The sequence below is a fragment of the Nomascus leucogenys genome, unplaced genomic scaffold (assembly GCF_006542625.1).
Source record: "Nomascus leucogenys isolate Asia unplaced genomic scaffold, Asia_NLE_v1 Super-Scaffold_518, whole genome shotgun sequence".
Taxonomy (NCBI): domain Eukaryota; kingdom Metazoa; phylum Chordata; class Mammalia; order Primates; family Hylobatidae; genus Nomascus; species Nomascus leucogenys.
The window spans coordinates 500,208-526,132 of NW_022095776.1; the positions used below are offsets into that span (position 1 = coordinate 500,208).

Below are 25,925 nucleotides of genomic sequence, written 5' to 3' on the forward strand. Positions count from 1 at the left end.
CCTTCCTCACTAGATCACTGGGTGATCTTGGGCAAATTTCTTCCTTTCCCTCAGCTCATTTCCTCATCTGTAATGTAAGTGACTAGACAAGATAGCCTATGATGTTCATTGTAACTCTAACTTTTCTTCCCAAAGCAAATAGCTGGAAAAGACACTGTGCTCACAATATGCAACAAATAAAAACAAAAGATTTTTAAAAACCCCTAGTGTAACTTGAATTCTTACAAATAAGCAATGATACATCATAATTTTACAAAGCCCTTTTGTGATTTCATTTTTAAAATCATGTCATTTTATTTTACTTCATAATAAGATAATGGGAGATAAGGTGTTAAATGGGTTCATGAAGGAATGTATGTAAAAGACACAATAATCCAAAATAGGTAGTTGTTATATTAGTAGTTCCCTTTAATGGGGGGGAGCAGATAAAAGAACGTTAGGAAAAGCTTCATAAAGTGGATTATACAGAATGTGCTTTAAAAGAGTTTGCTGTTTTATTGAGTGGGGAAAGAACAATATGGGGAGTTAGTGTTCAAGGGTTAAAGCTATACAAAATGAGTCAATTACAGAGATAGGCTCCAAAACATAGTACCTATAGTTAACGAGGTATTTTGTATTTAACAATTTGTTAAGAGGGTCGATCTTAGGGGTTCTGGCAACAACTACAACAACAATAACAAAGGGACGTAGGAAACATTTGGAGGTGATGGATATATTATTACCTGGATATTGGTTGTGGTAACAAGAGTAATATATATGTGCAAACTTGCCAAACTATATCCATTAATTATGTACTGTTTGTGTATAACAATTTTACTTCAGTTCCTACTATATTGCCTGGTAAACAATAGACGTATAAAGTAAGATCAATGATTATTGCATGTGCATGTCGAAAATAATGAAGAAAGCAGGTGACAATAAAGACATCCTGAATCTTTGGGAAATAAATAGCATTCATCTGCTTTCTCATCCATTGAGAAATGTGAGATATCACCACATTTATGTATCTGTGTGTCCCTGGAAGTTTCCTGTGGGAGATTCAGTTATTCTCTTTTCTTTAGGCTCTACTAACCAAGGACAAATCACAGACTCAGAGAGCTTCATAAAAAGGCCCAGACACACAATGCCCAGAGACTGCAGGCTCAACCCACATTGATGCTGGCCCTTCAGCCATGAGACTCCATTTGCTTCTCCTTATTCTCCTTCTTTTTTCAATTATCTTATCCCCAGGTAAGTTGGTAGCTGATTACTATAAGTTTCTGCAGATTAGCAGGCTCTATCCCTGGCCAGACAAGATCCTAAAATCAGTCCTGTGGGTTCAAGAACCAAATATTTACAGCTTCACTATGATTATAATAGGGAAAAATAGAAAAGAGACTCATTTAGCCCTAGCTCCTGTTGATAAGATTCCATCCATGTCTTTTGACCTAGTGAGTGGATATAATAATGGATGCTGCTGAAATTCAATCCTGTCAGATCAAACTGCCTACACATAAATTTCGATGCCCCACCAAGGCATCTCAAGATACAAAGTAAGGATACAACAGAATGTGATCTCAATGAGATGCCTTTGTGGGACATGGAAATTTATATGCAGCAACTTAGATCTGACAGGATTGAATTTCTGTGGCATCTATTATTATATACACTCACTAGGTCAAAAGAGAGGGATGGAATCCTATCAATAGGAGCTACTGCTAAATGAGTGTTGACAAATCTGAAAGATTTTTTCAAAGAGACAAACGGAAAAATTATAATCCTAGAATAAGTGAAAATTTTATGAGAGACTTTTCAAAATAAATTATGTTTTGTGTGGTTATGAATAAAAAATGATTTGCAAAGTGAAACTGAAGACTAGAAAGCAGAGTTAAAGGAACTTCAGACAAGTGAATTAATAAGGAGGAAATGCACCAAGAAGTGCTGCTCATGGTATATTACAGGTAACCACACAGAAATGGGTAACATAACTTTCAATACAAAAATGGCTAAAATGTAATGGGCTAAGCATGCATTTTGGGGGCTTTTGGAAAAAAAAACAACATAATAAACCTAAAGAAGATAAAGGGAAAATTATAAATACAAAATATAAATTAATGAAACTAATGAGAAAAAACTAGTATTTTAAAAAATGTTTTTCAAAAAGTCTAATAAACTTTGTAATAATCTGGCAATACTGAGCAAGAGAAAATTAGAACATGTTTAAAACAACCATTGCAGGAATGAAAGGTTAATATCAAAACAGATGATTCAGAGATTCAAATAATTTTTAAATTTGTATATTATATTCCCTCTTCACTGTGTACTTGGGGATTTTCCTGTTGCAGTTCACTATGTCATGACTGTGTCATCATTTTTGATGCTAGTAAATTATTACCATCAGCATACAAATATGCTGTTGTTTATATGATCTAAGAAAAAGGATGTCCTTGCTTTTCTTCTGATGCCAGCTGTCATCCCATTTTTTGCTCTATTTTTAAACAAAACATCTTAAAATAGTTGTCCATACTCTCTGTCTTCAATTCCTCTCCTCTCATTGTTTCTTAAATATATCCCAATCAGGCTCTTTCCACATTTTTGATCATGCTATTGACATCACTTTTGTCAAAGTTACGAATACTCTCCGTATTGCCATATCCAATGATCATTTTTCACTACAACTTCAATTGGCCTATTAGCAGCATTTGACATAAATAATCACTTCCTTCTTCACAGTATACTTTCTTCACTTGGCTTCCAGGACAGCACATTCACTTGATTCTCAGCCTATCTCAATGGAGCTACCACTTTGGCTTCCTTTGTTTCTTCCTCATCTTTTTGCATCACACCTCCTATTGGAGAGCTCCAGAGCTCAGTTCCTGGTCGTCTTCTCTTCTCACTCACCACACACTCTTTGGAAGGGCTCAGCAAGTCTCATCCTTTTAAATTCTCCTTTTGGACCTCCTTTTGAACTCCAGGCTTATAATAAATTATCCAACTGCATAACTGGTATATCTACTTGGACACTTAATTTCAAAAGTAATATATATCCAAAATTAAACTCACAATTTTCCCTCAGAAACCTCTACATACAGATTTTCTCTTCCTGTGGAGTGCCATGGTCAGCATTGGAGCCTCTCTTAACTTTCCTGTCCACTTTCATCCTCAGCAAGCCTCTATCTCTGCACATCAAGAATCTCTCAGGGCTCCCGTCCCTTGCCCAACCTCGGGCAGTAGCTGCCTCACACTCAGTGAAAGACCAGAGAATCTACTTCTCTCAGCTACCTGCCCTGCCCTGCCTTCAGACCTCATCAGGCCTCTCTTCTTATGCACCTGTGAGAAAAGAGAGTGAAGGGGGTATTCTCTCAGCTCCCCAACCCACTCCCCAGTAACAGAGGATTTTCCACGATTCTTACAGTGTGATCTTTACCTTGCTCTGACCTCAAATTGCAGCAGTTCTTACATGCCTGTCCCTCAAAAGTGTCTCAGGTAGTTCTCCCGCTCTCCATCTGATCTTACCTAGGAGCCCACAAGACAGGTCATGAAAAAACCATTAGTGGGGCCGGGCATGGTGGCTCAACCTGTAATCCCAGCACTTTGAGAGGCTGAGGCAGGCAGATCACGAGGTCAGTGGCTAACATGGTGAAACTCTATCTCTGCTAAATACAAAAAATTAGCTGGGTGTGGTGGCATGCACCTGTAGTCCCAGCTACTTGGGAGGCTGAGGCAGGAGAATCACTTGAACCCTGGAGGCAGAGGTTGCAGTGAGCCAAGATCGCGCCATTGCACTCTAGCCTGGGTTACAGAGTGAGACTCCATAAAAATAAAAAAAAAAAAAAAAGAAGAAGAAAAAAGAGAAAGAAGGAAAGAGAGAGAGAGAAAGAAGGAAAGAAAGAAAAGAAAGAAAGAAAGAGAAAGAAAGAGAGAAAGAGAGGAAAGAAGAAAGAAAGAAAGAAAGAAAGAAAGAAAGAAAGAAAGAAAGAAAGAAGAAAGAAAGAAAGAAAGAAAGAAAGGAAGAAAGGAAGCAAAAGAAAGAAAAAGAAAGAAAGAAGAAAGAGAAAGAAAGAAAGAAAGAAGAAAGAAAAAAAAAGAAAGAAAGAAAGAAAGAAAGAAAGAAAGAAAGAAAGAAAGAAAGAAAGAAGAAAGAAAGAAAGAGAAGCATTAAAGCATTAGTGAGTGAGAGTGAGTGTGTTTGGGACCCCACTGATGCTCAACTATCACAAGCCCACACTCAGCCTTTCAACATTTGCTTGAGGTTCACTTGTTTCCTTCTTATCTCCATCAAGGGCAGCTTCCTCTCTTCTTTTTTTTTTTTTTTTTTTTTTTTTTTTTTTTTTTTTTTTTTTTTTTTTTTTTTTTTTTTTTTTTTTTTTTTTTTTTTTTTTTTTTTTTTTTTTTTTTTTTTTTTTTTTTTTTTTTTTTTTTTTTTTTTTTTTTTTTTTTTTTTTTTTTTTTTTTTTTTTTTTTTTTTTTTTCTTAAAGCAGCTTCTGATCCCTTCTATTAACAGTTATTTTCTCTCAACATTTGTTGATACTAGTTTATTCATTTTTAGTTTTTGCTTCTCTATAATATTCAGATAAATATTATTTCATTATAAATTGTCCTTTTTTCAATGTTTGTATGGTCTGGTGTCTGGTTTTAATGTTTTATAATTTAACTAATGTGAATTTATTTTTATATTATCTGTTAGAAATCTATTCTTTGAATCAGTGGATTTATACTTTTTCCTAATTTCTTTTTGAGAACCTCTTGAAATGGTGAATCCTCTTACACTTCTCTCCCCGCATATTTGAATTAAATAAATGTTAGACCTTGTGTTTCCATGCTACATTCTGGGTATATCATTTAAACATTTTTTTCTTTACTAATTATCCTGTTACCTATATCTAACATATCATTAATAACTTGCATTTATTTTTAAATTTTTTTATTCAGACCTGCCTTTTTTTTTTTTTTTTTTGGAGACAAGAGTCTCACTCTGTTGCCCAGGCTGGAGTGCAGTGGTCCTCCTGACCTCCGTGATCCCCCCTCGGCCTCCCAAATGCTTTTTTTTTTTTTTTTTTTTTTTTTTTTTTGCTGCAATTACAGGCATGAGCGACCACGCCCAGCCAGACCTGCCATTTTTTCTATCATCTATATTGTTTTACTATTGTTTTTACATCTTTGTAATAGTAGATTGTTTCTTTAAACAGTCGATACACAGCTGCTTAATAATTTCTCCACATTGACAAGTTCAATACATTTAGTTTTCAAGGGTTTAAATGTGCTATTCATTTCATTAACTTTTATTCATGGTGTCTTGCTTACATCATCATTTTTAATACTGAACTCATTGTCATCCTTAATCTGCCATCATTCTACGGTCTGAAATGAAAATGCTATTATCCAAACTTCCTCTGTGAAACTGACTCAACACTTTATCTCAATATAGAAGTTCCAGGATTAATGAACTGGAATTTCTGATGGCCCAAGAGTCAGTAGTACCACCATTAGCATTGCTGATAATAGCAGATCTTCCCAGAAGATCTGGGAAATCCTCCCCCCCCTCCGTCCGCTAGCCAATACAACGTGCTCAGTGTTCAAGCTCCAGTTCACAGACTATTTCTGTGATTCAAAGAGGAGATATTTTAAGAACTTGCCTAACCATTTTCAAGAATAGAAATGTTTCAAAGAGATCCTCTAAAGTGTATTTGTTCGATAGCAGCAGTCATTTGAGAGCAGCTAACTTGCAGTCATGACCAAAAGCCTAAATCTTTTTTCATTCTAATGACACCTATTTTGTATCTTTTGGAGATATCTCAGATTCAGATGTATTCATACTATTCTATGATTTGGGACACTACTATAGATTCTCCAAAATGTTACAACATTCCAATGGTATTTTGGGAGGTATAGAAGGAGAGGAAAAAGAATGGGCTCAAGTCTACCCTGACTTCTTTTCTTACAACATATTTCATTGTCCAAAACTTCTAGAACTATATTAATACAGCATTGACAGTGGGTATTCTTCTTTTCCTTCTGATTTTAATAGGATTGAAGGAAGTGTTTTGCTATGAAATTGCTATATGGCTTGTATTCAGACAAATTTTGACTTTGTAAAGGCAATATTCTTTCATTATTTTTAAATGTTTACCAGGATTCACAGTATTATTTTCAATTCTCCACGTTTAAAGGCATATTTAAATAACTTGATGAAATGGGTATATTATATATGTTACTCTGCTATGGAAACAGAAAAACCACCACCAGATTATATTCTAGATACTTTGTACACCAATTGCAACATCTTTTTTTTTATCTAAGACAATGAATTCTTCCACAGGTGGGAGCACATATATTAGCATCATTTACTACTTGTAGTTTTCACTACAGACTTTCAGACTTATGGTGCCTAAAGGAAATACAATGCTTCTAGCTGGTTTAAAAGCTACAAATAAACAGAGGAAATATACACTATTTTGAAAGTACCACTTGAGTGTTATGTATGTATTTAATATTATGTTGCTAATTTTAGTTGTTCAAGGTTAAAGAGCTTAAGCCTCCTTCTCATGCATTCCTGAATCACCCATTACTCCCACACATACATTGTTTGATACAGCATAAACCTAAGAAATAAAGATGTGGCAAAATGAAAAAAATAAAATAATGTTATACCATTCTCATCTAAGAATGGCATCAGTAGACAGATGTGAATAAAAGTAATGTGATTATAATTTTAAAAATCATATTTAATAGGACCCATTTATTATTAAATGAAATTAAATTACTTAATGTATAATAAATCTTTAACACATTGAAAACTCTAATGCAGAGTGAGATCAAAATGAAGGTATTAACTTTTTTTTCCTAGTCTTTGCTTTAGTTGTTCTTTCACCAGACCATCACTTTATTTTAAGGATACTGTAATAGCACAAAGCCATCAGCTTTACCATTAGAGAAATGTTCATTAAATTATCTTTGTTGTAACAAAGGTCATCTGGAGGAAATAATGGTCTGAATACAATAATAAATGTTAAGCTTTCTAGTATTTTCCACTTTTAGACACAAATTGAAAGAACCATTTATAATGTCAAAACATACTTTTTCTAACTAATCTATTCTATGACTAAGCCACTATTAGCAATTAAAGTAGATAGATCAATCTAAATGTGGAGAGAAAAAGTAATTTCTAATTATGTTTGAACAGATGAAAGCATGAATAAATTGAAAGCCTGAAATGTTAGCTTGGGGGAGTAACGTCACTTGGGGGAGCAGGAGCAGGATATACCAGCCTTTAGCTCTACACCCTCCCCCAAGAAAAAAATATATAGATAGCTATGTACAAACCAAAATAGCCCTGGGAGGGTTCAAGGTACCATTTAAGAAACTATGGCAACATAGTGAAGCCAAAAAAAAAAAAAGAGAGAGAAAGAGAGAGTGAAAGAAAAAAAAAGAATAGCCACATAGAACAAACAGCTGCTGAAATCAGCATACCTGAGATGCCAGAAACATCTTTTTTGGCTAGAAACAAAAGCAGAAAGGGACTATCTGTATCAGCCACAAGGTGGAACCATCATGGCCCTCAGTAACCCACTCTGGCGAAGACACTGGCATTTTTTGCCACTGGAGTAAGCAACAGCCCTTTCTGACAGAAAACCCAGAGAAAAAGATGAAGATGTACCATCTCCTCCCACATCCCTTTTCCCCACCAAAAATGCAGTGACTGTTGGGCCAAACCAGGATTGGAACTGCTACCTTTCTCAATCTGCATGTGTCTCTGACATATGAGCAGCAACCATTTCAAGAGCTCCCACATAAAAACCCTCATACTAAATTTACTCTGTTACTTAAGAGTGTTTATGGATTTACATTCCATTTGTGGACTAACTATCTCACTGGATCTTCTTTCCTGCAGTAAGAGGTGGTTTGGGTGCTGCGGAAGGTCATTATCTCAATTTGTCTGGTGTCTGCAGAAGAGATGTCTGCAAAGTAGTAGAAGATCAAATTGGTGCCTGCCGAAGAAGGATGAAGTGCTGTAGAGCAGGGTGGATTTTAATGCCAGTTCCAACACCACTTATTATGTCAGATTATCAAGAACCCTTAAACCTAAGTTGAAATGAAACTGAGATAAAATAAAAATACATCAAAAGTGAAGTTGTTTGCATCTAAGAATATTAAAATATACATATTAAGTACTTCCATCTTGATAACCATCTTGCATTTTCACTTATGAACACAAATGAATAAATACTAATTTCAAATATACCCAAGTACTATTTCTTTGTGAGTCATTAACAGATCTTAACAAAACTTTTAAAAATGAGAAAACTGTCAATTTTGTTTTCCAAGATGGTGGATTGAAGGCATTGTTAGTCTGCCTCTTGCACTTGGAAAGACAAAATGGTGTGTAGAGATTCACACTGTGAACTTTCTTTCAAGAAGCAACACAGAAATTTAACAGGAAAATTGAAATAAGCCACAGACCATTTGAAAGAAGCAGCAGGATGCAGCTTACACCATAAGCTAGGCAGAAAATTGTAAGTTTCCAGGGTGTGCGAGGGGGGTAAACTGACTCTAAGATATACACTTCCACTGGGAAACCTATCAATCCAGGCCGTGAGGGAAGGCCTTAACTCTACTCAGCGCTGGAGCTGATTTAGGGAAGAGTGGTGAGTATATGAGGAGTGGCATTGGGATGTGCTTTGAATCTCCAACACATTCCCAGTTTCTAGCAGGATGGAGGCAAGCCATTTCTGATTCTACCTCAGAGAGGACCTCCTAGAAGTCTGCCAGCTAACTCAGATGGTAGTCACAGGTTGAGAGAACCTCCCAACTGAAATGTTTGATATAATCTTGACTGGGGACAAACTGCCCAGGCCAGAACTGATAGGTGAGTGGGAAGTGTGCTGCAGGAGCAAGCACAGGAGCTGGGGGCCCTACTCTTCAGGTGGATCAGGAAGGGTGTGGCCTGAAGGTTGCAGTTGCTGTCTCCATATGACAGGCTTATGGTATAGATCAGTTTTCAGTTCTGAGCTCCGACTTCTTGAAACTTAACTAGCTACTCCCAGTGGAACACTGTGGGTGTGAGACCTGCCTTGCCAAGTGTGTGGGAGCTGGATGGGGCTTACTACCAAGCTGCTACTCCCCGTTCTTCATATGGACTCTCCTTGTACAGAGGCAGAGACAGCTTCACTTCTCTCTGGAAAATTACCCCAGTGGCCCAAGAACTGCCTTCCAATTCCCACTGGAGCCACTGTTTGTCCCACACGTAGAGAGCCAGAGCATCACCTTACCTGACCTAGTTCCCACCTGGCTTTGCTCAACCACCTACTCTGGTAGATTAACACAAAAAACAGAAGAAACATTTAGAAGCTCTATAGCTCCACCTATTTCCTGAGACACCAGAGTGCCTCCCATGGGTAACATAAGGCAAGTCCAAATCTCACTGCTGCCACCACAGCCGGCAGCCTTTTGGAAGCACCACCTCCTGGCTGAAGTCCTACTGACACAGTCCTTTACAGCATCTGCAGGTAGAATAACATAGCACCCAGGAAGGAGAAAAGTTGTGAGTGACCACAACTGTTACCATTGCTTGCATCACTCTGGCTAACCAGGAGGCCCTGAGTCTGTCCATGTGATGAGTTCATTACTACTACAACTGGCATTTGAGAAATCCAACACACAAAACACTAGGACTATTTATAACCAAGGAATCTCTCAGAGTCTACATCACTCCCCTGCTATCCCCATCTGATCAGCTGCTGATACACGCTGCTGTGAGACTTGAGGACAGATTACATCACTGGATCCATTGCAGACATTCTTGAGCACCAGCCTGGTGTGCGGCAGCCCCACTGGGTAGCTAGACCCAGAGAAGCAGCAGCAGCATATGCAGTAATCTGAATTTCAGGGACTCCTGCTCTGAGGAAAGAGGAAGCACACCACATCAAGGGAGCACCCTGGGGACAAAATAATGTAGATGGCCTTGAGTCCCAGAACATTCCACTTATGGGAAGTTGTTTGGTGGTTTTTTTTTTTTTTTTTCCAGCAGAAGAACATGTGCATGCTAGGCTCAGCGAGGAAAGTCTGTAGCTATATTCCAACAATCAGGCAGCCTTGATGCTCAAGAAGGGTCTTGGAGAATGGAGACTTATTTTCCATCTCATACACTACTGCAGACACAATAGTACTGTGCTCAGAGCCAGTGTACTGAGTTGAGCGGCCATAAAACCTACTGAGACACCAGCCACGACAGCTAAAGGAGTACTTGCATTACCACTCCTCCAACCCCAGGCAGCCCAGCTTGCAGCTCCAAAAAAGACCCCTTCCTTCTGCTAGAGGAGATTAGAGGAAAGAGTAAAAACGACTTTGTCTTACTTCTTGGATATCAGTTGAGCCATAGTAGGATAGGGCACTGGTCAGGGTCAGAAGGTCCCCATTGTGGATGTAACTTTTTTTTTTTAATTTTATAGGCTGATTGACAGAAGAGACTTGTCTCAAATAAGACTTTGGACTTGGAGTTTTGAGTTATGTTGGAATCAGTTAAGACTTTGGGGGACTGTTGGGAAAGCATGATTGGTTTTGAAATATATATAAAAGACATGAGATTTGGGAGGTGCCAGGAGCAGAATAACATGGTTTGGCTCTGTGTCCCCACCCAAACCTCATCTCGAATTATTATCCCCACATATCAACAGAGGGACCTGTAATCGCCATGTGTTGAAGAAGTTTACTTCATGCTATCCTCACAATAGTGAGTGAATTCTTAGGAGACCTGATGGTTTTAAAATAAAATACAAAAATTAGCCGGGTGTGGTGGGGCGCCTGTAGTCCAGCTACTCGGAGAGGCTGAGGCAGGAGAATGGCGTGAACCCGGGAGGCGAGCTTGCAGTGAGCCAAGATCATGCCACTGCACTCCAGCCTGGTGACAGAGTGAGACTCCGTCTCAAAAAAAAAAAAAAGTAGGAGGTTTCTTTTTCTGTGCACTCACTTCTCTCTCCTGCCATCTTGTGAAAAAAGGTGCCTGCTTCTGTCTTGCCTTCCACCATGATTGTAAGTTTCCTGAGGCCTCCCAAGCGATGCAGAACTGTGAATTAATTAAACATCTTTCCTTTATAAATTACCCAGTGTGGGGTAGTGTCTTTACAACAGTGTAAAAATGGACTAATACAGGTTCCCTGAAGTATTCTGAGTCCCTTTAGAGGCAAGAATCTCTTCATAACAGCATGGTATACTGATGAAGTACATCCTGATCTTCTCATGGGCTGAGAAAGAATTTATACATACCCTTTATGTGCCAGCAACTCTATGTGCAGGCTTTTGAGCCCCAGAACGGGCTTTCTTGCCCCATCTAGTCTATCTAACATTTTTCTAAGCCAACTCAATATCTCTCATCCACACTGGGATATCCAAATTGCTGTCTGTTACCCACCTGAGATAATGAGATGTTGTTAAATCAGGTGTGTGTGACCCAGATATGTCTATCTGGAGTGGCAGGAGAGGGTCTATCTGCTCACGAGAGTCTCTGCAACATTTTCTAAGTCAGTTCAGAAGCTTATTGATTCACCTTTGCAGGCGACATAGCCATGAGAAAGGTCTCCAAAAATTCCTGACCTTCTGGAAATTTTTAAAGTCTCCACAGGTGTCCAGAGGTGACTGTAGCTGTACTGAAAGTCACTGCCTGGATAAATGGCCTGTTAAAGCAAATGCAAAATACGCTAAGCCCACTAAGGATACCCAGAAGCCATGGTATTCAGTTAATTTTTGTCTTTCTTGCAGGTGGGAGAATGCTGAGGATTATGCCCTCCTATAGCCAGTGAAGGTTATGCCAGTGCCTAGATGTACCAGTCAAGAGGGGCCATGGGAAAGCAGATGGCAGAAGGGTAGCCAGGTCCTTTCGCTGGGGTTTACTGCTTGTCATGAGCTCTGCTGCTGGGCAGCATGTGCGATTTCTTACTCCTGCCATGTTTTCAAGAAGCCTTGCCCCATCAGCCAGCTGTCCTACCTCCTGAAAGCTGGTGCATGTTTGTTAGCATGGAGATCCAGAACAAGAGTCACTTTAGTATTTATTCATAGGCTGAGACACCTGAGATTTCCATAGAGTCCCCATGTGTGCACATGCCTACCTGCAAGTTGTTTTTTCTATTTTTTTGAATGTTAATCTTCGCCTTCTGGAACTCAATATTACCCCATGTGGCCAAATATGGGATAATTGCCAGAGGAAACGGTTCTTTAGGTCCCAAGTCCACAGGGTTAGTATTATTATCAATATTAAAATTATTAACTATGGATATTAGTATCATAATAATCATCATCATTCCTGTTAATGCTCATCAATATGTTTATTATTACTATCATTAAGATGGTTGATTAATGTTATTATTCAGTAATAAATGTTTAGTTTCTCCACTCAATCAGTCAAACTGGAGTCTGACTCCAGATATGACTATGGATATGACTGCATATGACTATGAGGGCTACCCTGCAGATATAGACATGAACAGCTGTCCCAGAGACAGCTCTTGCAGCCACCAGTTGCTCTTTCATAGGATGAGTTCCTTACAGGAGAGAAGGGCTGATCTCCATGATGTGGTTTCCTCAGGGTCTCATCAAAGGCTGTAGGAGCACTGCCTACCCCTCTTCCTCACGTGAGAGTGGTACATTCTCTGTTGTCATGGCTGAGATGGCTCCATCTTGGACATATAACTTCCAGGTTGTAGAAGCAAGAAAGCAAAACATGCATTGGATCTGCATAGGGAACTGCAAGCCATCCATCAACCTCAGGACACACTCAGAAACAACCACATGGACCACATTACCCAAGCTCAGCTGCAGGGCTCTCTGTTGAACCTCTTCCACCAGGCTCAACTGGAGTCCTATCCCTGGTCCCAGGACCACAAGGAGCATTTCTTTTTTTGGAATCACACTGCTCCATTCGAAGGACAGCCCTCAGTTCTCTGTCTTCAAGAGGCTGCAAATGGTGCTGATTGGGAGGGAGCTGCCAGCAGCATCACCCTCTACAACTTTAAAATAAAAATGTCCGCCAGAATGGGATATTATGCTGACCCTACCTAAAAGCACATTCCCTAGATGTTGCTTGTTGCCTGGAGTTTGAACAGCATTGTCCAAACTTTGCCATTAAGAACAAGGAAACTTACCTGGGGTAGTTGCAGGAGTAGGCTTAAATCCAGGTGTGAAGATCCTTGAACTGGGGGTGTTTCTGTACTTGTAGAGATTGTGGACTGGGAAAGGTAAGGTTCTGGTCTTGCAAGACTCTCTAGAGGTTAAGGATGTGATCTGCAGAAAGACATGAACTAGCACAGGCCAATTGCAGAACATCTGCCCCCAAGAATTGTAAATGCCTTTTCACTCATCCTGCAGAATGCACTCTCTACTTTAATGATTTGGTGGGATTTGACATTAATTTCTAGGCATGGGGATTGATCTTAAGAAAAAGCAGGGAAAGTGCCTTACCTGTCCTGGGACTCTGCTCCACTTGCCAACATTTGAGTGGATTCATTTGTGTGGTAGTCAAGCTACAGGAAATAAACGGACCAGTCAGTCTTCCAAACCATGACACAGCGGCCAATTATCACAAGTCCAAATCTGCATTTGTCATCCAGCTCACATTCCCTGTGTGGTGCAAGGTCACATGCACTCATGTCCAACTACAAATTATAGCTTCACATAGTATGTCAGCACTCTCCCACCCACCACCTCTTCTAGAAGGTCTTCCTCTGGATTGGAAATGGCCTGTGATAAAAGATTATGACCACAGGAAGCAGTTGTTTTTTTAGGATCTGATCCACATGATAAGGTAGGGCATCTAATTTGGTCTGAGGACTTTAGCTACGCTAACATTTCAGATAACTGACCCCTGTGTCTATAGATTTACAATGGGAATGGAGTGAGAGATGATGAAAACTGTTTTCTTTCCTAGTGAGTATGAGGTAGATCCCTTACATCATGCTCTCAGTTGCCTGTTCTCCATACAGAGCCATCTCCAATTTAGAGAGAAGACATGGATTGTCAGTGGGAGCAAGCCTGAGACATGCCCACTGGCAGCTCCCAGAAACCGCTGAAACCTGGCCACATCATGAAGTTTTGACCTTCGGTCTCATGCCACTCTTGGTATCTTGAATTCAGAACATTTAATGTCATGGCAGGCCAGGGAACCTCCTCTGCCCTAGTTGGGCTCTCTATCATACATTCACACACACACACACACACAGACACACAAGTCACACACACTCACACATCAATCTACTGGCAAACCAAGGTAGAAACACACACACACACACACACACACATACCTGCTCAATCCAGGCCAATATCCCTGATGAACATCAATTCAAAAATGCTTAATAAAATACTAGCAAACAGCATCCAGCAGCACATCAAAAAGCTTATCCACCACAATCAAGTCGGCTGCATCTTTGGGATGAAAGGCTGGTTCAACATACACAAATCAATAAATGTAATTGATCACATAAACAGAGCCAAAGACAAAAACCAGACAATTATTCCAATAGATGCAAAAATGCCCTTGATAAAATTCAGCATCCCTTCATGTTAAAAACTCTCAATAAACTAGGTACTGATGGAACATATCTCAAAATATTAAGAGCTATTTATAACAAACCCACAGCCAACATCATATTGAATAGGCAAAAGCTGGAAGCATTCCCTTTGAAAACAGGTACAAGACAAGGATGTCCTCTGTAACCACTTCTATTCAACATAGTATTGGAAGTTCTCACCAGGGCTATCAGGCAAGAGAAAGAAATAAAGGGTATTCAAATAGGAAGAGAGAAAGTCAAGTTGTCTCTGTTTGCAGATGACATGACTTTATATTTAGAAAACTCCATCATCTCAATTCAAAAATTTCTTGAACAGATCAGCAACTTCACCAAGGTCTCAAGATACTAAATCATTGTGCAAAAATCACAAGCATTCCTTTACACCAACAATAGTCAAGCAGAGAGCCAAATCAAGAATGAACTCCCATTCACAATTGCTACAAAGAGAATAAAATACCTAGGAATACAGCTAGGAGTACAGGGGATGTGAAGGACCTCTTCAAGGACAACTGCAAACCACTGCTCAAGGAAATAAGAGAGGACACAAACAAATGGAAAAACATTCAATCCTCATGAATAGGAAGAATCAATATTGTGAAATTGGTCATACTGCCCAAACTAATTTATAGATTCAATGCTATACCCATCAAACATTTTTCACAGAATCAGAAAGAACTATTTTAAATTTCATATGAGATCAAAGAATACCCCATATAGCCAAGACAACTGTAAGCAAAAATAACAAAGCTGGAGGCATTACGCTACCTAACTTCAAACCATACTAGAAGGCTGCAGTAACCAAAACAGCATGCTACTGCTGCCAAAACAGACATATAGACCAATGGAGCAGAACAAACACCTCAGAAATAACATCACACACCTACAACCATCTGATCTTTGACAAACCTGACAAAAACAGGCAAGGGAGAAAGGATCTCCTATTCAGTAAATTCTGCTGGGAAAACTGGCTTGCCATAGGCAGAAAACCAAAACTGGACCCCTTCCTTACACCTTATACAAAAATTAACTCAAGATGGATTAAAGACTTAAATGTAAAATCCAAAACCATAAAAACCCTAGAAGAAAACTTAGGCAATACCATTCAGGACATAAGCATGGACAAAGACTTCATGACAAAAATGCCAAAAGCAATTGCAACAAAAGCCAAAATTGACAAATTGGATCTAATTAAGCTAAAGACCTTCTGCACAGCAAAGAAACTATCATTAGTATAAAAAAGCAACCTACAGAATGGGAGAAAATTATTGCAATCTGCCCATCTGACAAAGGTCTAATAACCAAAGTTGACAAGGAACTTAAACATATTTACAAGAAAAAAAAAACAACCTCATCAAAAGTGAGCAAAAGATATGAACAGAAACTTATCAAAAGAAGACATATATGCAATCAACAAATATATTTTTAAAAGCTCAACAACACTGATCATCAGAGAAATGAAAATCAAAACTACAGTGAGAGGCCATCTCACACCTGTCAAAATGGTGATTATTAAAAAGTTAAGAAACAATAGATGCTGGTGAGGCTCAGAAGAAAGACGGATGCTTTTACACTGTTAGTGAAACTGTAAATTAGTTCAACCATTGTGGAAGACAGTATGGCGATTCCTCAAGGATCTAGAACCAGAAATACCATTTGACCCAGCAATCCCATTACTGGCTATATACCCAAAGGAATATAAATCATTCCACTATAAAGACACATGCATACGTATGTTTGTTGCAGCACTATATACAATAGCAAAGACATGAAAGCAACCCAAATGCCCTTCAGTGCTAGACTGGATATAGAAAATGTGGTACATATACACCATAAAATACTATGCAGTCATAAAAAGGAATGAGATCATGTCTTTTGCAGGCACATGGATGAAGCTGGAAGGCATCATACTGAGCAAACTAACACAGGAACCAAAAAAAAACAAACACCGCACGTTCTCACTAATAAGTGAAAGTTGAACATTGAGAAAACAAGGACACAGTGAGGGGAACAACACACAACACAGCCCGTTGGGGGCTGGGGGTGAGGGAAGGAAACTTACAGGATAAATCAACAGGTGCAACAAACCACCATAGCAAAGGATACCTATATAACAAACTTGCATGTTCTGCACATGTATCCTGTATTTTTTAATTTAAAAAGAGGAAATACATACATACATACATACATACATATGTACATACGTACATACTTTTGAAAAACGTCTATACAGCCCAGATCTTCATTCCTGGTAAGCCAAGGAACCTGGAGAAACACCAGAGTTCTGTTCCTCTGAGAATGCAGGACAGGTTTACCTTCATCAGCATAAAATTTTGGAACAAATGTGGTAACTGCAGGTTCTCCCCACAATGAGTAACTGAAAATTGAGGCAGTATTTCAGATCCTAAAAAACTGATGAAGTAATTCGTCACACATTTGGGTTGTTTTTGCCTTTTCCTACTATGAAGAGTGCTAGTAGGAAGAATGGTGTACAAGTATCTGTTTCATTCCCTGCTTTTAGAATCCTTTGCTTGTTTGTGTGCTTGTTTGTTCCTTCTTGAGACAGGATGTCACTCCAGTCAGTCAGGCTTTTCCAATGTGTAATTTTTGTTGTTTCCTTTTGTCAAGTTTTAGAAGTTTTTATTTTATTTCTATTGAATTTCAAGGCATTTTTAGATATGTATTAAATTAAAACATTATCTCACATGCCGTGTGTTACATTGCAATTATTTTCATCATTCCTTTAAGGAACAAAAGGTTTTAGCTTAGATATCTTCGAATTTGTCAAGCTTTTCTGATTTTGACTTTTTTAAAAATGCTGTCATATACAAGAAACCCTTGGATTAAAAATGCTGTGAATATTTCTCTTTTCTTGCAGTCATAACTTCGGTGGATATTGTCAGGTAGTCTCTGGGTTATAGCATGTTTTCTTGAAAGTTTCACAATCTATTTTGGGCATTGAGAATTTCATCAAACTTAAGTGAATGTTTCTACATTCACTATTGAAGGCAGTAGTCCCATCTGATGCTTTATTATTTGCATATCTTTCTTCCACAAGACCATTTCATGCAAAGACTTGTCCCCACTGCCAGATCATTACAACATGATATGGAATCAACTGGCCAAAAATGGGAAGGTTATCTCTGGAATGTCTATTTGACTCCATTGATCTCTCCATCTTAATTAAGACAAAGAATATGCTGTGTTAATTACATAACATTGCTGCAAATTCTCAAATCAGAAAGTGTAGTTCTAACTTCTTGTCATTCAGTCGCTGAAAGAATGATCTTATCTCCTAGTGCATATGCTTGGAAGTACTTCTCAACACATACACACACATCCAGACACAAACACACAAATGCATACACACAAACTGTTTAATGTGTATACAATTTTTAACTAGCATTGTTTTACATGAAATAAGGCAAATGTTTAGCCACTATCCTAACCTGGTTCCACTCCAGTCATATTTGCTGATAACACTGACAAGTAAATCTGCTTCAACTGTTCCATAATCACAATGTAAGCTGTGTCCATTAAATTCCCTGAGGAATGCAAGAGGATACAACCTAAGACAAAAAACTTAATTGAATGCTGATATTTCATTGGTAAATAGGGTAACTGATGGGTAAATGTAATGGTCTCGGTGGGTGGGCATTAGTTATATGAGGGCTGATGCAGCAAGATACTTAATTATTTAAAGGTGTTTGAAAGAAATTGGAACCCAGGAGTGGGTGTATTCAACTATAATAAAATTAGAAAGCCCTGAAATAAATCTCATTTTGAGTGTAAAAAACTGGCATTAGAGGAGATTCTGGGTCAATCATCCAGCTGTGAAAGCTGCATCTTGGAAGTAGGATCCCTGTCCTGCAATGAGACTTGTTTATCAGTGGTCGTCTTTCAGTGCAAACGATTTTGAAGAATGGCCCCTTCCTTTTGTGTATTTGCTGATTAGATTTCATGCCAAATCTCAGGTTTTAAACTCTATTTAAATGTTAACAGAATTCACTCAATGGCAAAAAACAACAGATTCTTTGATTTGGAATCATCACAGATCCATTTCTTGTTAGGTACAGTTACCAAAGTTGACCTACCGGAGTGAAACAATTGTGGAGAATGGCCCCTTCCTTTTGTATATTTGCTGATTAGATTTCATGGTCCATTTCTCATTAGGTACAGTGATCAATGTTGACCTACCCAAGAGTAGAGATGTCCAGGACGGAACTCAGGGCTCCGTAGAATCACAAAATCTTGGGTGCAACACTGCTCAAGCACATAAATGTGCTTATTCAGAGTGTTTCTGTGTGACATGTGTGTGAACTACAGTGCAATGAGCATGACACGCAGACAGGTTATCAATTGGACTCACCTCAAAATCACTTATGAGCATTACAGAACACCAATGCCCAGGTCCCGGTTAAAGAGATAAGACCCTCCAGCATCTTGTGTGAAGCCATGGCATATGGATTTCTCATGCATCTGGGGATCATTCTCCTGAAAATGGTGGCTCCTTCCTCCCTGTTGAGCATCTTTATCAGCAGTGCTCATTTATTCCTCCAGGACTCTGTCCATCAGGCAGGGGAAGCCTTCTGATTAACCACACCTGGCACATGAAAAGACAAGGGAAAGGAACAAGGCCAAAGGTCACACTCCCTCATTCTACCATCCTCCCTAAAATCATCCTGATTTCATGGGCCCTGAGGCCAGGGCCATTTCTATACATCACAAGGCCTTGGCACCTGGCCTAAATTCTACTCTGTTTCTTACTGTCTGAAAAATTTTGAGAAAATCCTGAGAGCCAGGATCTTCATTCCTGGTAAGCCAAAAGTCCTGAAGACAAACCCAAATTCTTTCCCTCTTAGTTTAGGGAACAGGTCTACCTTCATCAGCATGAAATTTTCCACCAAATGTGGTAACCGCAGTTCCACCACACAATGCCTAACTGGAAATAGAGGTAACATCTCAGATTCTGAACAATCGATGCAAGAATCCATGAGATAAAAGGCTTGTTTTTGCCTTTTCCCAATGAAACAAGTGCCAGTATTAACAATGGTATAAAAACCTCTGTTTCACTCCCTGCTTTTAAATCTCTCTGTTTCTTCTTGAGACAGTGCCTCACTCCTGTCACCCAGGCTTCTCCAGTGTTTAATTTTGTTTTTTTTTTTGTCAAATTTCAAAAGTATTGTTTTGTCTCTACCAAATGTTGATCCGTTATCACATACATATTAAAATATTATCTCCCATGCTGTGTGATATATTGTTTTAATTTTCAACATTTCTTTAATGAACCAAAGGTTTTATTTGGGAAAGCTTCTGATTTCTCAACTTTTTTTATTTCATGTTTCCTTAAATTGCCGTCGTACGTCCGAAACCACTGAATATAGCATGTCATGATGATTTCTCTTTTCTTGCAATCATAAATTCAGAGGATGTCATCAATTAGTAACTCACCTATTTCAGGATTTCCTGAAAGCGTTTCACAGTCTACTTTGTGCATTGAGTATTTCGTCAAACTTCAGTGCATGTTTCTACCACTTGATGCTTTATTATTCAGGTATCTAGCTTCCACAAGACCATTTCATGCAATGACAGGTCTTGTTCCAAACTGGCAAGTAATTACATTTGGATATAGAATCAATAGGCTGAACATGGAAAGGTTATCGCTGAAAGGTCTATTTGATTCCACGGATCTCTCCTTTTTTGTTAAGGAAAAACATACGCTGTGTTAATTACTATACTTCGTTGACTATTCTCAAGTCAGAAAGCCCACTTCCGACTTCTTACCCTTCAATCGCTGAAAGGATGATGGTATCTGACAATGCACATGCTTAGAAGTACATCCCAGCACAATCACACAGACACACATATACACACACAGACGCATACACCCACAAGCAAACACAAACACATACACACACTCACAAAGGCACATGAACACAAACACACAAACACCTACACTGTCAATCCTACATAAAGTAATGAGGAAACCAGGGTTCTGTCTATACAAGAGAGAAAACTGGAGAGTGATGGCTGTGTCTAAGGATGAGCTGACACATGGAAAACATTGAGTTTTGGAGTCAGTAGTGCTCTGAACCAGTGGAGGGACTGTCTGTGTGTTTGTGTTTATGGCAGATGACATTCAGTGTGCATTTCTGAATATGACATATTGACATGTAGGTTTGCATGTGAGGTTATTGCAGGGAACTGGTTTTACTATTTTCTCTTGGAGTGTGTTTCATTTGTCAGTTGTTGGTCGGCAGGAGAAGGTGAAATTTTGCTAATGTGGGACATCTGTGGATCATCCTTGCCACCTTGAATAGTAGAAACTGGAATGCATTTGGAAGACAGGAAGGGTGTTCTTCTTTTGTACCCTGGCTCGCCGTTTTTACGTTGGTTTTTGAATGGACCTCAGGCGCCCTGGGACTTGTGCTCTCGGTGGAACCCACATAACGCCGGAAACTCACAGACCGACTTGCCTGTTTCACGGTGTCCACTTCCAACGAATTGAAAGGAAAAATTTTCCCACGGGCATGTAAGCCATTTGGAAGGAAGTCGTAGGGATAATAAAGGAAATCAAACATAGGAGTGTGTGTATTCAACTAAAATCAAATCAGAAAGCCCTGAAATAAATCTCATTTGGTGTGTTTACAAATGGCATTTGGGGAGATTGCAGGTCAGTCGTCCAGCTGCGAAAGGTGCATCTCTGAAGCACAGTCCCTGTCCTGTCATCAGACTTCTTTATCCGACGTGGTGTTTCAGTGGAAATGATTGCGGGAAATGGCCCCTTCCTTTTCTGTATTTGCTGATGAGATTTCACGGTCCCTTTCTCGTTAGGTGCAGTGATCAAAGTTGACCAACCCCTGAGGAAAGTTGTCCAGGGCACAACTCAGGGCTCCGTAGAACCACAGAATCTTGGGGGCAACCCGGCTCGAGCACCCAAGTGCGCATACGAACAGGGTCTCTGTGTGACGCGTGTGAAAACTACAGTGTGGTGAGCATGATTCGCAGACAGGTTATCGATTGGGATCACCTCAAAATCAGTTATGAGCATTAAAGGACACCGATGCCCAGGTCCCGCCTCCAGGAATAAGACCCTCCAGCGTCTTGTGTGAAGCCACGGCATCTGGATTCCTCATGCTTCTGGGGATCATTCTCCTGGAAATGGTGGCTCCTTTCTCCCTGTGGAGCGTCTTTCTAAGCAGTGCTCCTTTCTTCCCCCAGGACTCTTTACATCAGGCACAGGAAGCCTTCTGAGTGAGCACACCTGGCCCATGAAAAGATAAAAGAAAGGTCACAGTCCTCTCATTCCACCAGCCTCCTTAAAATCATCCTAATTTCATGGGCCCTGAGGCCAGGGCTGTTTCTTTACACCTCAAGGCCTTGGAGCCAGGCCTAAATTCTGCCCTGTTTCTTACCGTCTAAGATATTTTGGGAAAATCCCTAGAGCCAGGATCTTCATTCCTGGTAAGCCAGAGAGCCTGAAGACACGCCAAAATTCTGTCCCTCTTAGTTCAGGGAACATGTCCACTTTCATCAGCATTAAAATTTGCACCAAATGTGCTAACTGCAATTCCACCATACAATGCATACCTGGAAATGGAGGCAACATCTCGGATCCTGAACAATTGATGCAAGAATCCATGAGATACACGGCTTATTTTGCTTTTTGCCACTGAAACAAGTGCCAGTATTAACAATGTTATACAATCCTCTGTCTGCTTTTAAATCTCTCCGATGGTTTCTTCTTGAGACAGGGCCTCACTCCTGTCACCCAGGCTTTTCTATGGTATATTTTCATTGTTTGCTTTGTCAAATTTAGAACTTTTTATTTCATCTCTATCAAATGTTGATCCATTCTCACATACGTGTGAAAATATTATCACCCATGCTGTGAGATACATCATTTTTATTTTCATCATTTCTTTAATAAACCAAAGGTTTTAGTTGGGATACCTTCTGATTTCTCAAGTTTTTTGTTTCATGTTTTCTTAAACTGCCATCGTACGTCCGAAACCACTGACTATACAATGTCATGACTATTTCTCTTTTCTGGCAAACATAAATTTGGGGAATGTCATCAATTAGTCTCTCCGTGATTGCATGATTTCCAGAAAGTGTTTCACAGTCTACTTTGTGCGCTGAGTTTGTCTTCAAACTTCAGTGCATGTTTCTACCACTTGATGCTTTATTATTTGGGAATCTAGCTTCCACAAGAGCATTTCATGCAAAGACTTGTCTTGTTCCCCACTGGCAGGTAATTTCACTCGGATATAGAATCAATAGGCTGAATATGGAAAGGTTATTGCTGGAAGATCTATTTGATTCCACGGATCACTCCTTTTTTTTAAGGAAAAAATATGCTGTGCTAATTACTATACTTCATTGACTATTCTCAAGTCAGAAAGCGCACTTCTGACTTCTTGTCCTTCAGTCGCTGAAAGGATGATGATATCCGCCAAAAGCAGATACTTGGAAGTACATCCCAGTACAAACACACACACACACACACCACACACACACACACACGGTTTCATAGGTAAAGATTTCTTCCCTGACATTGTTTTAACTAAAATAAGGCAACTGTGTGGCCACTGTCCTAACCCGTTACACTCATATTATATATGCCTATCATCCTGAGGAGCAGTTTCATTCAGGTGTTCTAGAAATCATGATGTGGGCTGTGTCTGTTGAATTCCCAGGAATGCAAGGGGGCGCACCCTGTGACTCATTCCTTAATTGAGTGCTGATAGTGGATTGGTTTATCGTGCACCTGATGGGTGGGTGGGGTGTTCGCTGTTGGTGGGGGTGAGTTATATAAGGGCTGATGTGGCCAGAGAGCTGGTTATTTCAAGACTCTCTCGGAAGAGATAGCGTCTTTCTGCAACCTGCGGTCCCAGCAGAAAAACCTTGTGATCCTTGTTCCAGGCGACATAGATGACGACTCACTCTACTTGGGAGGTGAGTGGCAGTTCAACCACTTTTCAAAGCTCACATCTTCTCGGCCAGATGCAGCTTTTGCTGAAATCCAGCGGACTTCTCTCCCTGAGAAGTTACCACTGTCATCTGAGACCCGTGTTGACCTCTGTGATGATTTGGCTACTGTGGCAAGACAGCTTGTGGGCTCCAGAGTATGGGAAATACCTGCTACGTGAATGCTTCCCTGCAGTGCCTGACATTCACACCACCCCTTGCCAACTACATGCTGTCCCGAGAGCACTTTCTAATTTGTCATCATCACAAGTGCTGATTCTCTGTACTATGCAAGCTCACATCACACGGGCCCTCCTATGTCATCCAGCCCTCACAGGCATTGGCCACTGGCTTCCATAGAGGCAAGCAGGAAGATGCCCATGAATTTCTGATGTTCACTGTGGTTGCCATGAAAAAAGGCATGACTTCCCAGGCACAAGCAGGTAGATCAACACTCTAAGGACACCACCGTCATCCACCAAATATTTGGAGGGGACTGGAGATCTTAAATCAAGTGTCTCCACTGCCAGGGCATTTCAGACACCTTTGACCCTTACCTGGACATCGCCCTGGATATCCAGGCAGCTCAGAGTGTGAAGCAAGCTTTGGAACAGTTGGTGAAGCCCAAAGAACTCAATGGAGAGAATGCCTACCACTGTGGTCTTTGTCTCCAGGAGGCGCCTGCCTCCAAGACGTTAACTTTACATACTTCTGCCAAGGTCCTCATCCTTGTATTGAAGAGATTCTCTGATGTCACAGGCAACAAACTTGCCAAGAATGTGCAGTATCCTGAGTGCCTTGACATGCAGCTATATATGTCTCGGCAGAACACAGGACCTCTTGTCTATGTCCTCTATCCTGTGCTGGTCCACACTGGGTGGAGTTGTCACAATGGACATTACTTCTCTTATGTCAAACTCAAGAAGGCCAGTGGTATAAAATGGATGATGCTGAGGTCACTGCCTCTGGCATCACTTCTGTCCTGAGTCAACAAGCCTATGTCCTCTTTTACATCCAGAAGAATGAATTGCGAATACCCAGTTACAGTGTGTCCATAGGCATGGAATCAAGAGGTCTTTGTGCTGAAGACAAGTGCATTGTGTGTGAAGTAAATGCCATTAGTAAAACCTGCAGCAGAGTATTTATTTGTCTCACTTTGTAATCAGTGAATGAGCTTTAACGAATATCAATGCCTAGTGCGTACCCCCCAGAGACAAGAACTTCCAGTGTCTTGTGTGAAACCATGGCATCTGGATTGCTCATGATTCTGAAGATAATTCTCCTGTCCCCCAAAGTTTCAGAATCACTGCAGTTAGTGGAAACAGATAACACATCAGTCTCTTGTTCTGTCTTTTCTCTTCACTCGGGAAAACTCTCACTGGGACCAAGGAAAATCCTATGGTTTACTAGGGAGGAGGAGTTTTCTCAGGAGTGAAAATGGTGGCTCCTTCCTCCCTGTCAAGTCTCTTCCTCAGGATTGCCCCTTTGTCTCTTCAGGACTCTGTTCATCTGGCCCGAGATGCCCCCTTGTTGAGCATACCTGGCCTATGAAGAAATAAGGGTAAGGAATGGTTCCAAAGACTGTACTATGCTCACTCTACCATCACCTCTGACACTATCCTGACTTCATGAGCCCTGGGTCAGAAGCTGTTTCTTTACACCTCTAGGCCTTGCCTCATGGCCTAAATATGTCCCCATTTCTTACATCTTATAAATTTTGACAAAACCCTCAGAGCCTAGATCTTCATTCCTCATAGGCCAAAGGGAGATATACCAGAATTCTGTCCCTCTGAGACTGTGGGACATCTCAGTTTCCATCAACATGAAATTTTGCACCAAATATAGTTACTGCAGGTCCACCTCACAATGAGTAACTGGAAGTTCAGACAACATCTCAGACTCTGTGCAGTTTTTGGCCAAGCTCATTTGGTTTGACAATGCTTTTACTCTATAAATCAGTTGTGAGAACACTTAGGATTCATATTATTTAGTCTTTTAATCAGTCTGTTATTATTTTCAATGTATTTACTAGACTTTAATATTTCTGATAAACTTTGATGCAAAAATTCTCAATATAATAGTGGCAAACCAAATCCAGCAATATATCAAAAAGCTTATCCACCAAGATCAAGTCAGCTTCATCCCTTTGGTCCAAGGCTGGTTCAACATATGCAAATCAATAAATGTAATTCATCACGTAAACAGAACTAAAGACAAAAACCCCATGATTATTTCAGTAGACTCAGAAAAGGTCTTTGATAAAAATTCAATATTCCGTTATGTTAAAAACCTCATGAAACTAGGTATTGATGGAACATACCTCAAAATAATAAGAGCCATTTATGACAAACCCACAGCCAATATCATATTGAATAGGCAAAACTAGAAGCATTCCGTTTGAAATTTGGCACAAGGCAAGGATG

General features: G+C 39.8%; 1 protein-coding gene and 1 pseudogene across 1 annotated transcript; both read left to right on the plus strand.

The window, feature by feature from the left end:
• The first annotated feature begins 1,172 nt into the window (after positions 1–1,172).
• Positions 1,173–8,071, plus strand: LOC115833658 (beta-defensin 109-like). The gene is made up of 2 exons (XM_030808377.1): positions 1,173–1,230; positions 7,872–8,071. Exons 1-2 carry the CDS (start codon positions 1,173–1,175, stop codon positions 8,069–8,071), a joined length of 258 nt encoding a protein of 85 aa, XP_030664237.1.
• A 4,332-nt stretch (positions 8,072–12,403) lies between these two features.
• On the plus strand, positions 12,404–24,664 carry LOC101177868 (annotated as a pseudogene).
• Positions 24,665–25,925: the final 1,261 nt, after the last annotated feature.